General features: G+C 46.9%; 1 protein-coding gene across 2 annotated transcripts in view; it reads right to left on the reverse strand.

Moving 5' to 3' along the window:
- The window catches only part of KCNIP2 (potassium voltage-gated channel interacting protein 2), a 109,394-nt gene extending 97,377 nt beyond the window's left edge, over positions 1-12,017 (reverse strand). For both annotated transcript variants that reach the window (XM_088669664.1, XM_088669665.1), the window contains exon 1: positions 11,835-12,017. In XM_088669664.1, coding sequence (XP_088525790.1) covers positions 11,835-11,907 — 73 coding nt within the window. In that variant the 5' untranslated portion in view covers positions 11,908-12,017. The remainder of the gene's footprint in view (positions 1-11,834) is intronic.
- Positions 12,018-16,580: the final 4,563 nt, after the last annotated feature.

Below are 16,580 nucleotides of genomic sequence, written 5' to 3' on the forward strand. Positions count from 1 at the left end.
TGGACAAATGCAATACTACACATTGTACCTGTGGAAGGCACAGGGAGTATTCAGTGGGGAAGTCCAGGACCTGAAATAAGAGGGATGCAGAGGACTAACAGTTTATGCATTATATTGTGAACCATTAGACACCCATGTTATAGTTATTGTGTTGGCTGAGCTCGTCTGTTTTGTGTCCAGGTGGAGATTACAGAAAAAAGTGGGGGAAGGAAAAGAAGGAAAAAAGTACTGTATCCAATTGGTGGCACAAAGAGGGCGGCTCATCACCATGCAGTACTATGGACATCAAAGCAAAGGAACAAATGGGCCATGTCATTCCTTAGGATTTACTTCCAATATGGATGTCTTCCCCAGGAAAACTAATAAGGTGGTTGCTAGTAAGCTCTGAATTTTGCCTCTGTATTTATGCACTGAACCATCATTTTAAATCTAGAATACAACACTGATCCTAAATTTATTATACAGAGACATGATGCTGGAGGAAATAAGATTATTTCAGATTAATTTACAATACAATAATGACTTAGTTTGATTTTTGTGTATTAAATTGTACATTGTTGTATATGTTGTGCTTTTTGGAAAAAAATACAAGCATTCTCTAAAAATATTCTAAAACAGAGCATCAGAAACATATGAAAATCCTATGAGAGAAGAGAGCAAATGTTATTAGAAGCTGGGGAACTATCCATGTAAACGTAACAGATTCAAATACGTAAAAGGAGGTGCCGAGCCCTTGACATGTGCCTGTAAAAAGGTTGCTGTTGGTGTTGTTAATTGAATTAGTATTCTGCCATTCAACCCAAACATCTCCAGGGCAGTAATGTAGATGGCATGAGTTTGATTTAAATTGTGCTTATACTGTGAATCTAAATTCAATCTCACTTATAATGAATTGATTTATTATTTATTAAAGTATTTAGGCTGCCTTTCAGGATAAAGAAATCCCCAGAGTGGCTTGCAATGCAATGCAAGAAAGAAAATAAAGAATATATATATATATATATATAATGGAAATAAATAAAATATAAAAAAAAATTAAAAAAAATCTATTTAAAGCACCGCAAAGGTTATGTGGGACACTGTTCAAACGCTTTGTCATTAGGATTTCAACCATTTCCTGATAGTCCAGTTCTCTGTATTTCCCAGGTGATCCTTATTTCACCTGGCCTTGTATACATCCTTGGCTTTCCTTGTGCTGACTATCCATTTTCTTTCATAGTATGGGAAGAGACTGTCCGCCCAAACAAGCCCAACTGCCGCCTGCTTTACAGAACCTCCTGTATTTGTGTCACTGCCCATTTCCATGAAAGATTTATTCATGTGTTTTGCACAATGCTACAATCCCACATGCAACTTTTAAAAAGGATAATAAAGGATGATCTGGGTGACTGCCTTGGCAAGCGCAATAACTGCCAGTGGGTGGAGGAAGGAAACCTCAACGGAGCCCAGAGCAGCCTTTCTGGCACAGGAGAGCTCACTGTTGTGCAAACACAAGATCCTCTCAGAATCTGCAGCGTTACAACAGCAGGCTATGCCGTGTAAAGATGGAGTAAACCCTACAAAGCCCAGAGAAAGAACTGGGGAGGGGGGTGTTCAGGGGAAGAGAGGAAACCATTAAGGGCAGTAAAGTGGGGTTGTCAGAAAGGGGCACCCATAAGAGGACACAATTCCACAGGTGCATCTATGTCAGGGTTCATCACGCTTTTGTTACAGCAAGCCTCCCCTGAATGAAGAGACAAATGGCTCTGGCCTCTGCAGCTGTAGCTGACAATATGAAGACAAATTAGCCAGCAAAACTCACTCCTGAGTTTTGGGCAGGCAGATCAATGGGGAGAGGGGAACAGGAGGGAAAACCCCTGGCGTGCTTCACTGATAGGACCAGCAAAAATTAGGGAACGGCACTATTGTTGCCTGCCCCCACCTCCAACCACACCATCAGTCAAAACTAGGGCAGAGCGAAGATGCACACACAGAGCAGGTAATGCTTAAGTACAATGCTAAGATAATGGAGGAGGAGGAGACTCAGGAGAGCCAAGTCGTCCTTCTTGGCACAGTCAAGATATACCACCAAATGAAAGTGTGCGGCTGAGAGGAGTGAAGAACAGGAAGCAGATGAAGTAGTTACAGGGGGGGCTGCAACAAAATGTTGCAGTGTGTGGAACGCTCTTATTCTGGATTCAAGCAGCAAGCCATATCTTGTTCCAGGATATTCTATTTCCCCACCTCTGTCAGTCCTCAATGGGCTGTTTTTTAATTTCCCCATCCCTTTAGGTTTTTGAAAATTACTTTTTTGCACTTCTGCAAACATTGCAGCTCCCCCAATGTCTGGCGATGCCTTCCTTTTGTATGTGGATGCTACTGTTTTGGCTACAGAGCATGAGTTCACTGTTGATACATCATGCTTTTGGTTTCCGCGTGCTCAAAGGAAACCAAATGCATTATGGTGGTGAAGCCACTCATGACATTCCTTACTGTGAATGTCTCACGCAGCTTCTTAAAAGGGGAGCTCCAACCCATCTCTGTGTAGAGAATCAGGCAGATAACTGTTAACAAAGACATTGTATGGAATGAAAGTACCTTGTTACCAAACGCCACACTTATACTGTAGTGATAAAACTGGGACTCACAGCCCAAGACCTTTTAATTTTCTGGTGAGCCATATCCATGCCAAAGGGCAAGAAAGGCCAGACATGATGTCACAACAAACAGAGAGCAATATAAACTGCCTGTTTTCAGAAGCCACAACATTAACACAATGCCTTTGCACCCTGGGTCAGATTTTCTCCAGCTGCACAGTATTGACCCTGTCTCCCTTTTCAACGCTATCCTAAACCCTCGTTCTCAGGCCAATTTTACTTTTGCATCAACTGAGAAATGTACACATTTTGCATTATTTCCATTTTATCCTGGCAAGTAACTCATTTTCTTCCTAGCCTGGAGAGCAGTTAAGCCCTACACACAGTTTGAGCATGAATGGGAGGCACACTAGCACATTTTGCACATTAAGAGCATAGGGAGAGCCGGCTGCTTGGCCAATGTGAGAACCCAGCTGGCTATTCTTACATTCTTATCAGGCCAATGGCCCATCTAGTGTAGCATCTTGTTCTCACCCCAACCAGCCAGATAGATGCCCAAGGGAAATCGGCCAGAAGGCTTTAGGCACAAGAGCACTTCTCCCCTCCTGGGGTTTCCAGCAACTTCACTGCTTCACCGTCTTTTGTTCATTAATCACACAAAGAACCCTGCAGATAGGCTAAGTCATTATTACTCCCATTTAACAGGTAAGAAACAAAAGCCCTGTGTGCACTCTGTGTGCAGAGCGCTCCCAACGCAGTGATGTACGTGCAACATGAGCGACAGTCCATACCTATCATGCTGCTTCTCATGAGATACTGTGTTTTGATGTGTCTCCCCGCAAACCAGCTTTGCTCCGAATTGAGAAAAGGAGAACCCCACTGCATTTTTAACCGGTAATGTGTACACAGCCTAAAATGGAGAAAGCGCTGCACCAGAAGTCACCTAGGAGTTAGTTGGGATTCTGCCCAGCGGCCCTCCCTAGCTTTCTTGGCTCTTTCTAGCTCGTACAATTAAAATGGAATAATCTACCAGATGCAGGCAGTTTTAAACAGCGCAAGTTGCCAGCGCTCAGAAAAAGCCAGGAGAAGAAGATTGCATGGCTTGGATCCTGATTTTATATGACTGTCGTGTTAGGCACCAGTGGTTGGCTCTCCTGCAGATGGATCGCCCTTGAGGTGCTACTGCCTACAGATAATTGCTGATTAGTGTGGATAATAAGGTCCCAAGTTTCCACGTAAAGCAACACATGTTAGAGCAGGAGGCCATGGAGTTTATCCAAAACTGTGTCCTGACCCCTCAAAAGCCCCAGAGAGCCCCTGTTGCGTAGATTTGTTCCTACAATTCCTAAGAAGAGAGGAAGCCACCAGACCCGGCTGATTAATCACTAGCTTCTCAGTGTAGCAATCTGCCTTAAACCAAAGTGAAAGCACTTTGCTTAATGAAATCACTGCTGATAAAAAGGAAAGCAGGAGGGGGAGAAATTCCAGCCTATCGGAAAAGCTGGGCCAATCTGCCTTGCCTTTCCTCCATCCCAACCTTCCCCAACGGGTAATCTTCATTTTATTAATCTCATTTTGAGCTCTTAAGAAATAACTCCGATGGGGTATTAGTATCTTTCAGGGGGTGCATATGCAGGAAAGGGCCACCTGGAGCCCAGCTGAGTAGCTACATCACTTAGCAGGTCAGGAATGGTACTTCCCTTACCTTTGCAACCCAAACCATTCCTACCTTCCATCCTTTGTTTGAGGGCTGGCTGGCTAAGAAGGACTTTTAATGCTTCCTCCCTTCTAGCCTTTTGTTGTTGTTGCATGGATTCTGAGTTTCTGCAACACAGCAGGTGACAGCTCTACTTGGATATGCCTGCGATCAGGGAGAGTGTGGGGGGTGGGTGGGCTGCTCCTTCCCAGGAGCCCATAAGCCACACAAGCGCTCATACCTAACTGCCAAGCTGTGATCACCTAATCCATCCATATGGCAAATATGGGGAATCCCAGACTCTTGAGCAGCTGATGCGCTTCACCCACAGGAGGGTGCAATGTTGGCACCAGAACCCCCACACAGCATCTGCACCTTATTTTCTTTGGAACCATTCCTTGTGCTTCTAGCTGAGCACTTTGGATGTCCTTTACTATGCTCTAAACTCCTTTTATATCTTCCTAATCTCCAAAATGATAACCGCTCAGGAATTCATCCCAAATGGCTAGATTGATCCAGGATTTCTGCTTACTTTCACTTCCCTGCCAGTCCAGTTAGGTGAGATGACTTGCTTGCATGTGAAAGGCAAGGGTGTGTGTCTAGCACACAGCCAACAGGGGACAAAAGTTTGTATTTGGCCCTGGCAGAAGGGTCCCTCAGAATCTCCCCCCCAAAGAGCCCCCCCATCCAAAGGCAGGGAGGAAGAGGAAGAGACCACCTATGTCTGGTTCAGTGCTGGACCTATATGAAAAGGAAGGAAGCCAGGCAAGGTCGAGCTGTTGCTGAACCATAGACAGCTCTGTGAGCGGCTTGCTTCACAAAAGGTTGGGGTCAAACTGAGGCCAAACTCCAGGCTCCACCCTCTTGAGAGAACATAAAGAGTGTCACAAAGATGACTAAGATCTGCGGTGCTATGGAGTCTGTAAGCGCCCAAACATGAACCAGGCACTAAGGAATGTTCCCTTCTGGAAGGAGCAGTACTTGGGAGCCGGATCAGCTCCGCCAGACCACCTCAAACTACCCCAAGACTACTTCTTTCTGTTGCTTTTATTATTGCTCCTCTATCCTGAGATGCAGTTCTCTGGTTTTCCTGGCTCCTGCACAAGGGAAGCCCCAATGGTACCCAAGTGTCACTGTGCATCATGTCCGAAAGCCCCTCTGGATGCTTAGAAATCTTCTTGCCTTCATAATATGATCAGGCTCAAAACTGTAATCCAGTGTTTTTCCCAACCAGGTTCCCTCCAGATGTTTTTGACTACAGCTCCGACCAGCATGCATGAAGTCCAAAACATCTGGAGTGGACCCAGCTGGGAAATGTGACTGCAAGCAGCACACTAATGGAGCACACTAGCACTCCTGTAACAGCCCTAAGACACAAGCAGCATGAAAACCTCATTTTGCACAGGTGATGGCAACAAGAAAATGGTCCATTTTGCTAATTCAGAATTTCTCCCGAGTAGCTGGTTAACATCGGCAGGTAGAAGTTCTGCAGCGTTTTGCAAAACCAACCCCCTGTCAATGGGGCTTCACTAGACAGGCTAAGAAAGACAACATCTGTCCTTTGTTCTGTCCTTCCAGAATCTGCACAAAACCATCTTTGCAGATGAAATTAAATTAAGCCACAAGTTGGAAAAAATAGCCCCAGACAACCCCTTCCAACCCATCTTCAGCTTGGCTGCTGGCACCAGCCACCAGCACTTTGCCACTGACTCCACAATGCACAGATTTTGGCACACAGGCCCTGTTCACCCTCTGTCCAGGTCCTCTTGGAGACAAGCCCAGCTGACTTGGACCAGCCTCTGCTCAACACCCCAAAAACCTCCCAAGCCATCTGCTTTGTACCACAACAGCAGCCCCCCAGCACTTAGCTGCACACATATACCTGCGCATCACAAAAACCACCACCTCATTTTGACTCAGAGCCAGGTGAAACAGTCACAAATCAGATTCAATTAATCAGCCTAAAACAAGGGAGTTTCCAAGCCAGGAGAGCAAAAGAGAGAGAGAGAAAACTTAATTAATGGGCACAGCACACAGAGAAGGGGTGACATGCAGTATATATGGACCCAAACAGCACAAGGTTTAATTCATAAGGCGCAGCATCCCTATAGGGCAAAATACTTGGCCTTGGAAATCTCGTGGCACTGGACCACTCACGGCTCAGTCTAGTCCAGATCAGCTTTTCTACCCACTTACTCTGAGTAGTCTCCACCATAAAACCAAATGGGTGGTGGTGGTGGGGAGGCTACCTGCATACGGGGGTCAATATGCCCATGGACCTTTGGGGGTGAAATTAGCCAGCTCAAGGCAGACATTTATAAGATATTATGTTAATAAAGACAAACAGGGTGTCAAAATCCAGCAGCACAATCTATATCAGAGTGTCAGCATAAGCAAAAGAACTCTGGAAGGGGGTGGGGTAAGATGGGGGGAATGTAAGGGGGGCACCTCCACACACACACACACACACACACACACACACACACACACACACACACAGTAATTCTGCCTCATGCACACACCACTTGCTATATAACCAGTAACACACACAATCATACTTTACCACACGCATCTTACATGCTGCTTAAGTATACTGTATGCACAACAGTCAGATCTCTCATATTTAGGCCAGACAATAAGCTGTTTTCTGTAGAAAAAAAGAGGGAAGACTTCAAAGTGTGCTATTTGGATAGATAAGAAAGAATTCTGGCTCACACTGTTGCCTCCTACAGGGCTTAAAGCTTGCTGGTAGCCACACAGTGCATGAAATGCCAAAAGTTGTTAAAATACCATGGCCTCAGTTGTCTTTTCCCCAGGCAGACAAAGAGTTGAGGGTGATCATCACACCTCGCTTTCTCCTCCCTCACACTGACAGGACCAGGCTGCCTGCGTGGCCTTACATTTCATGCTGAAAGGGTTTTTAATCACATCCCCTCTGTGGGCTGTAAGGGGATCAGGCCAGATGCTACTTTGCGATCATATACATTAATATGCTTGGCATTCCCCAGTAGGTGGCTTGGAAGAGGCAATGTGAGTTACTGCAGTTCTTTACCTGTCACTGTAATGGAGTGAAGTAAATGTATGCCTTGACAGGGTCCCAAAGCACAATGTAGGCTGTTTCTATAGTGATCATTCATTCTATAGTGATCATGCAGCTGTCTCTGGGGTTGAGCACAACAGCTGTTCTGCGTCAACAACGTGGCAAAGGATTTGCAAGGAGAAGCCTGCCGGATGGAGGCTCAGGGGGAAGCAAGGTATAGCTGAGGCAAAGTGGTGACCAGAAAGTAGGTGCTACCAAGAATGGGCAACCGACTACATCTTTATTCCCTGGCAGGTCTGATGTTTTAAAATCATGAACCATCAGAACTTGGGATTACTCACCAATCAGTATTTCACATTTCTGCCTATTTCACAAGCAGCACCTTGTGAGTTGTGAAATAAATCACAAACAGTGCAATGTGGCTAGAACTGCCGCAGCCAGTCACAAACTGTTTGAGGTCCCTGCTGGGGGCGTTATGAGGCAAAGCCAATGGTTTTAGCGGAAATGTAAGGCCGCATGAGAGGGCCACATCTTCCCATAGCATACTCCAGCCTTCTCCAACTGGGTATACTACAGATGTTTTGGGCTATGAGTTTCCTCAGTCCCAGTTAGTACAGCCAATGGGATGATCATCTGGAAGACACCTGATTGGAGAAGGCTTTACAAACTGGGTGGGGTGGGAGGTTGTGCGTTGCTGTTGTTTATGATTGGAGATGTTCCACATGTATTTACAGTGCTTTGGGAAGCGGCAGGACTCATTTCACCAGAACCATAGTGAGACGAAAGAAATACATGTATGCTGCAGTCAATGATGGCTCTGTCATATTGCCATTATCTCTTGTTAAACCTATTGGGTAGAATTCAACAAGGTTTCCCTCAGACTTCATTTCAATGGGCCTACTCCTTAGTACAACTTGCCCTAGATACGGGTGGCTACAACAGTGGAACAGATCAGAATAACAGCAACAAGGGTCTAATACTTCATTTTCAGGTTCAGATTTGTATGACAGAAGAATGGGCCGTTGCTCAGTGACAGGGCATCTGCTTTGAAGGAAGATGCCCCCAGGTTAATCCCAAGCATCTCCAGGTAGGATAGGACTGGAAATGTCCCCTATCTGAGAAACCCTAGAGAGCCACTGCACATCAGTGCAGATAGCACTGTGCTAGATGGGCAAATAGTCCGGTTCACTATAAAGCGGTTTCCTATATTCCTACACTTCTGTCACATGGAGGTGCCCAGAAGTCACTCTCTTCCTCACACACAGCAGCAACTTGTAGCATTTGTGATGGTTCCAGGTGCTTTTTATAGGGATTTCCAGGTGGCAATGGTGGAAAGCAATGTGGAAAGCAACCAAACCAGACACCCACTTGTGCAGACACTCAACAGAAGACTCCAAACTCATGTTCCTCACCCCACTGTAAGGTACTCATCAAGAAGTGTGGTGGTGGCAGTGGCATTCTGAAAGTTGCTCAGATCTGCATTACAAACAGTTGCACAGAAATGAGAAGGCTGCTTGTGCACAGTTGCTTTCCAATGTTTTAAGACTACAATTTTAGAACAGCAACCAATGGCTAAGAAAGAAGAGGGCAATCTATAACTCAGGGGTGCAAAACTGGATACAGCTGATGGGTCAACTTTGGACATCGTATGGCACCCTCAAAGTGATAGCTTAATCCATTCTGTGGTTTCTTTTAGGAAAGTAAAACCTGCATGACTTGGAGATGAGATTGGACCAAGTAAAGGGTCTAGCCAGATTATTGATTCAAGAATGCTTTCCAACATCCTTTGGAAAAAAGTAGGGTTGTTTCTGAGTTAGCCAGAAGCAGCACTGAAAGTGCATTGCATTTTTATTGGCATTCCAATAATATCTTGCTCGGTGCCACAGGCACAATGATGAATGTGAATACAATCCTTCAACAGAACACAGAGATGCTTTTTAGGTACTCTCGAGGCCAAAGTATTTCTGTTCAGGATAGCTAAGGCTGTGAGGCACTTCCAGAATGAAGTGTGTCTGGAAGCACTGTGCGCACACAGACACTGAGGGCACACCCACACTTGTGTTTGCCCCATGCCTAGAAAGCACAGGACTGAGCAGTTTTCCCCTTGCCCCACTCCTTTCTCAGGGAAAATTCACTCTTTAGCTTTAAATCAGAACAAACTGACATCTGCTGCAATTGAGCACCAAAGAGTAGTTAAAGAGCGCTAAAGGGAAGGCAATGGGACAAGAAAAAGTGTGGATAAGCCTTCTCACTGTGTGGCAGTTCACACAACCATCCTTAGCATGCTCATCAACACAAGGTAACTTTTAAATGACTTCAGCCTGTTTTGATCTGGCCTAGTGAATTCTCTACACACGACCAACATTGTGCTTCATTACAGTACATTCCTGAGAAAACTTTGAAAAGATGGTTAAACCAGGGCATGTCAGGTCACAATGTGGACTTGCACAGCAGCCCTGACCTGAGTCTAGTGAAGCAAACAGGTCTGCCTTTTGTCCCCATCACTGCCCCGCATGATGTCTGCAGAGGCACCCTGCAGATAAAGGAGACAGTGCCAGCACAGCACTGTCAGGCAAGGAGAACTCAGCCCCCACTGTGCTTTCTTTGCAAGTCTACTGGGAGGTCATATTTTGCTGCACGTTCAGTGCAGGTGACAGTAAGTCTATGTGATCTTCAGCCACATGGTTTGACTAGCTCCATAGCAAGTGTTCTGTTCCCTTCATTCCTTGTTTAGTCTTCTGACTAACTGCCTACCGAGGACACATACAGCAGCTGTGTCTGGGAAGAGACTACAAAGATGGGGATGAATGACTCAAGGAAGTTGGTGATAGAGGATCTGTGGGGTGGGGGCAAAGAGACAGTTGACCTAAAATGAGGCAGGAAATATGAAGTTGTACCTGAAAACGATGGGGGCAGCATAAGTGACTGAGATGGAAGGGACAGGATCTGATCCTAACCTACCAGAAGCAAGTACACCAACTGACTTAAAAGACAAAACCTATTCATTGGACAAATCCCTTTAAAAACTGAAACATACTGGGTGGTATTCAACTAAGTTGTACTCAGAGTAGACCCACTGGAATCAATGATCCTAACTTAGTAATGTCCATTCATTTCAGTGAGTCTAAAATGGAATTGAATAACTCCCTATTTCCTTTGCGGCAGCTTTATATGTGAAGTTTAGTTCCAAGAGAGAATTCTGTCCAATTGTAAAGGAAACAAGGAGACGAGCAGAGAATGAATCCATGATGACATCCAGAAACAATAACAACAATGGAGAGGCATTACTCATTTTCACTAGTAATTGTGAAGCAGGGCTCACTTTGAAAAGCACAGATTTCCTGCTTCTAACCGTGTCTCGCTTTCCTTCATATGAAAAGAGCATACGGAGATCTGCCTGCTGAACAGGGCACTGTGAAATCAAGGCTGTTACCTGGACAGCAGAGAATTAGCAGCACAATGCTTGCGTCTCCCCAGCAGGCTCTGCAATCAAAGGTTGCAGCCTGGGAGGCACTCTATTTTTAACTTGATTTTGATTTTAAATCCATATGGACGTGTTAAAGTCACTGGAGAAATGGGAAAGTTGTGTGGGCTTTGAATTCCTACTCAGCTCAAAATATCTCCTTTCATCACATCTCTGCGGGTGAAGAGCCCATTTTGCAGGCACTGAATTGCTTAAATGACATTTAGGGGCAACAGGCTCAGAGAAAATTGGACTACTCGGCTATAGCGAAGGACCTAGTGCCTTTGACAAAAACCAGCACCATGGAGAGCTACAGTCCTCTGGAGGGATTTTGCTAGTCTCCTGTGCTTATCTATTAGGCCCTTTTCCAGATGTGAGGAAACCACAAAGGCCCCAGGGGGCATCCCTTCCCTTAGTAAGCCAGACACACCTGAGATGCATCTTGGTGCTTTCCCTTAGCATCTGGAGTAGGCAAAGGGGGTTAAATGAACCCCCTTCTGTGTTATCTTCATGGATGCCCACTTGCCTCTCTCAAGTGGGTCCATCCGTTCAGTCAGGTTGCCTTCACTTGGACACGGGAGTTGGGAGAGACTATTCATCAAGAATTCCCTTTAGTTTTGCAAAGGAGGCACCACACCTAATCCAGGCAGCAAATAGTTCTGAATGTCTGGACAAGGTGCCTCTCCCAACGCTAAATAAAGAAGACTCATTTCTCCAGCATGTACCACACACACCAAACACACACACTTCCAGCCAACACGCTCCAGGTGCCCCCTAGGTAAGCCACGGGGCCAGATTTCAAGGGACGAAGACGACATCGAGCAAGCGTCCACTTTGGCTAAGTGGAAGTTTGCACAGGGACTGCAGGTCGCCCAAGAGAGTGGCGAGGGCGCACAGAGGGGGCCCCTCCGCGGATCACTGGTGCGTGTGTGAAGTTCAGGCGGAACATTTTAGACCCGGGACCTCTACCCCGCTCCAGGTAGTTTGCCGCTAGAGGGATGCTCCCCTTTCCCGCAGCGCCCCCGAGCCGAGCGCCCTGCCAGCCCGGGAGGGACTCACCGGTTAGTTGGTCGTAAGAACCGTCGAGGTCGCGGGAGTCGGAGAGGCTCTCTTTCCTGTCCTTGCCGCCCATCTTGCGGAGCGGAGACACCCCGGGGCGCTGGGACGGGACGGGCACCGACTGCGCGCCTCCTCTCGCCTAGCTGTCCTTCTCTCTGGCGCCCAGGATCCAGCTCCTCCCTCCCCTCCCTCCTTCCCCCCGACGCCCTCGGCAGATCCTCCCCGCGGGGCGCGGGGCCGGGGCAAGCGGCGTCCAGCTCCCCGGCAACAGGAGAAGCGAGAGCCCGCTCTCTCCCCTCCTCCTCCGACTGCCTTCTCCACCTCCCCCGCCAGCTTCTGCGCACAGCTGCTTTCCTCCCGTTCACACGGGCTGGCTTCTATACCGGGTTAAGGGAGAAGGAGATTACCTCCCCTGAGGCGAGCGACACTCCTGATCCTTCCCGTCTTCTGTACCGCCCCACGCCGAGGGTGGCGCTTTACGCTGGAACTAACACTCTCTTTCCCGGGAGGGGAGGGTGGGGTTTTCTATCGTGCACGCCGGCTGGGAAACCGAGGAACGAAAAAAAGTGTGGAGGGGGGGGTCACTTAGACACGTGTCTCCAGAGGCACGTGCGCCGGTACACAAATACGCGCGCCGGCGTCGCAAGGTCGCTTCCTCGACGCCCTCCCACAGTTGCAGAGCTAAGGCGCGCAGGAAGGCCGCCCCCTCGGGGGCAGGCGAGGCGCGCATCCGCCCACCAGGCCTCGCGCGGAGATCCGGGAGCAGAGGAGCCGCGAGCAAAAGGGGCAAGTTCCGGCCGGGTACTATGCAAATCAAGCCCGTCCACCCGCGCCCGCAGAGGCCGGGGATGGGGCCCACCGTTGAGACTTCGCCATTCCGAAGGCGCGTCCCTGCGCCCAGCGCACACTGCGTAGCGCCGCACGTGGGCACGCTTCGTCGATGGCCCTCGCCAGTGCAATCCGCTCTAGAAGGCTTTCAGAGGAGCAGGTGGGACTCCGAGGTCTTAGACGGAACCAGTCCTTGGGGTGGGGTTGCCCCCTCTCTTTTTTTAAAAAAGTGTAATTAAGTGCTCCGTTGTTATGAAAAATAATAAGCCCAATATGTAGAGAGAGCTTCACCAGTTGAATTCTGCCTGTTGCATCCTCTAAGAGCACAGGAGCTTGCCAGGACATGCGATGGCAGGTCCTAAGACCAGCTAGAAAGGTGTGGTGGTAGGGATATATGGGACACGCTGACCAGAGGAAGTTCCTCACTGAGGAGGCCCAATAGCTAGACAGTGGGCAGCAGTCAGTAGCTAAGCTAAGAGAACACCTTCCCTGGGATGGATTTTCAGATACTGGATCACAGCATGGTGATGTATTTCGTTCCTGCAGGGCACTCTAGATGGATTGCAGGCTGTCCTGGTCCAATACCCATCTGATTGCCTAATGAGGATCTTCATAGAGACCACAGCATGTTTACAGCAAGGGATCGTGGACTGTACTAGCCCAGGGTTGCCACAAAAGAAAATCTATCACAGTGGTCCAGTAATAAGTTGCATGGCATATCCCGGTAAGTTGGAAAGGAGATTTATGCGAGTAACAGCTTCTTGGCTAGATTGCCACATAGCCCATCTCACTCTTGGCTTCTTTGCTTGTTCCTTTCGGTAATTCTCGTGTTTTTCTTAAAACAAAAAATGGTAGGAAAATTTTGGCTTTTTAAAAAAGAGGGCATCTTTCTGTGAAGCCTGGAAATGCAGATAACGCATCTTCTTCACTTTCCTCGACCCACACCATTAATCTTAATTAATGAGTACTGCTCATACTCTGGTCTCTGCTGTACTGCTAAAACACCAGCCAAATTGATTCCAGCCTTAACACAGGCTACGATACTGCCGTGGAGAAACTGAACTGTTCCATAGTGGCCAACAGGTGGCGTGGGGGAGCCACACCTTTATAGAGTTTAATACCCCCCCCATCAGTACTTCCATGGCTGCTGTTGCGCCTTTGCCTCGCCTCCCCGGTGTCAAATAATTTCCTTAATAACAATGCCTGTATTCAGCATTGGCAGAGCTGGCTCAGGATGACATGGGCTGTTCCAATCAATATGTCCTTCTCCTTGTTCTTGCCCATTTTCTGTGCAAGAGGAATTTGGAGTTTGTACATCTCCCCACAGAGCTGGGGCAGAGGAAATAAACAGTTCATTCATTTTATTAAACAAAGATTTGTGAAAGATATCTTACTGGGCCAGTAAGATACAATCTGAATCAAATCCCTTATGAATACACAGTGGAAGTGAGGAACAGGTTTAAGGATTTAGATTTGGTGGACAGAGTGCCTGAAGAACTATGGATGGAGGCTCGTAACATTATACAGGAGGCAGCAATGAAAACCATCCCAAGGAAAAGGAAATGCAAGAAAGCAAAATGGCTGTCCAACGAGGCCTTACAAATAGCGGAGGAGAGGAGGCAAGCAAAATGCAAGGGAGATAGGGAAAGATACAGGAAACTGAATGCAGATTTCCAAAAAACAGCAAGGAGAGACAAGAGGGTCTTCTTAAATGAGCAATGCAAAGAAATAGAGGAAAACAATAGAATGGGGAAAACCAGAGATCTGTTCAAGAAAATTGGAGATATGAAAGGAACATTTCGTACAAAGATTACCATAATCAAGGACAAAAGTGGTAAGGACCTAACAGAAGCAGAAGACATCAAGAAGAGGTGGCAAGAATACACAGAGGAATTATACCAGAAAGATATGGAGGTCTCGTACACCTCAGGTAGTGTGGTTGCTGGCCTTGAGCCAGACATCTTGGAGAGTGAAGTCAAATGGGCCTTAGAAAGCATTGCTAATAACAAGGCCAGTGGAAGTGATGATATTCCAGCTGAACTATTTAAAATTTTAAAAGATGATGCTGTTAAGGTGCTACACCCAATATGCCAGCAAGTTTGGAAAACTCAGCAATGGCCAGAGGATTGGAGAAGATCAGTCTACATCCCAATTCCAAAGAAGGGCAGTGCCAAAGAATGCTCCAACTACCGCACAATTGCGCTCATTTCACACGCTAGCAAGGTTATGCTTAAAATTCTACAAGGCAGGCTTAGGCAGTATGTGGACCGAGAACTCCCAGAAGTGCAAGCTGGATTTCGAAGGGGCAGAGGAACCAGAGACCAAATAGCAAACATGCGCTGGATTATGGAGAAAGCTAGAGAGTTCCAGAAAAACGTCTACTTCTGCTTCATTGACTATGCAAAAGCCTTTGACTGTGTCGACCACAGCAAACTATGGCAAGTTCTTAAAGAAATGGGAGTGCCTGATCACCTCATCTGTCTCCTGAGAAATCTCTATGTGGGACAAGAAGCTACAGTTAGAACTGGATATGGAACAACTGATTGGTTCAAAATTGGGAAAGGAGTACGACAAGGTTGTATATTGTCTCCCTGCTTATTTAACTTATATGCAGAATTCATCATGCGAAAGGCTGGACTAGATGAATCCCAAGCCGGAATTAAGATTGCTGGAAGAAATATCAACAACCTCAGATATGCAGATGACACAACCTTGATGGCAGAAAGCGAGGAGGAATTAAAGAACCTTTTAATGAGGGTGAAAGAGGAGAGCGCAAAATATGGTCTGAAGCTCAACATCAAAAAAACCAAGATCATGGCCACTGGTCCCATCACCTCCTGGCAAATAGAAGGGGAAGAAATGGAGGCAGTGAGAGATTTTACTTTCTTGGGCTCCTTGATCACTGCAGATGGTGACAGCAGTCACGAAATTAAAAGACGCCTGCTTCTTGGGAGAAAAGCAATGACAAACCTAGACAGCATCTTAAAAAGCAGAGACATCACCTTGCCGACAAAGGTCCGTATAGTTAAAGCTATGGTTTTCCCAGTAGTGATGTATGGAAGTGAGAGTTGGACCATAAAGAAGGCTGATCGCCGAAGAATTGATGCTTTTGAATTATGGTGCTGGAGGAGACTCTTGAGAGTCCCATGGACTGCAAGAAGATCAAACCTATCCATTCTTAAGGAAATCAGCCCTGAGTGCTCCCTGGAAGGACAGATCGTGAAGCTGAGGCTCCAATACTTTGGCCACCTCATGAGAAGAGAAGAATCCTTGGAAAAGACCCTGATGTTGGGAAAGATTGAGGGCACTAGGAGAAGGGGACGACAGAGGACAAGATGGTTGGACAGTGTTCTCGAAGCTACGAACATGAGTTTGACCAAACTGCGGGAGGCAGTGCGAGACAGGAGTGCCTGGCGTGCTATGGTCCATGGGGTCACGAAGAGTCGGACACGACTAAACGACTAAACAACAACAACACATCTCCCCACAGAGCTGGGGCAGAGGAAATAAACAGTTCATTCATTTTATTAAACAAAGATTTGTGAAACACCCCCCAAGCCACACCCATTTGGAGGAGCTAACATTCCATGTAATTATTGAGCACTATCGTGTGCGAAGCAATTGGAAGGGGGCAAGACTAATTAGTTTCCCCTTCCTGTGGTGCTTTATTTCCCAAAGAGCATAAGAAAGCTACAGACCTTTGGAGACCTGGAGCTGATGGCGTGTTCTCATTGTGCCCTGTGATGGATGTGGAGATTCATTTCCCTGAAGCAAACGCCATCTGAAATTTTTCCAAGTGAGTATGGGCAGCCTGGGAAATGCTCATCAGGGAAATGGGCTGCTTGAAATATCTTTGGTCAGGGATAAGGGTTTTTTTGGGGGGGGGGTGCCATCTAGCCTTGCATTTGACAGTCAAGA

Source organism: Zootoca vivipara, chromosome 5, assembly GCF_965207765.1.
Source record: "Zootoca vivipara chromosome 5, rZooViv2.hap1.1, whole genome shotgun sequence".
In the NCBI taxonomy this organism is placed as follows: domain Eukaryota; kingdom Metazoa; phylum Chordata; class Lepidosauria; order Squamata; family Lacertidae; genus Zootoca; species Zootoca vivipara.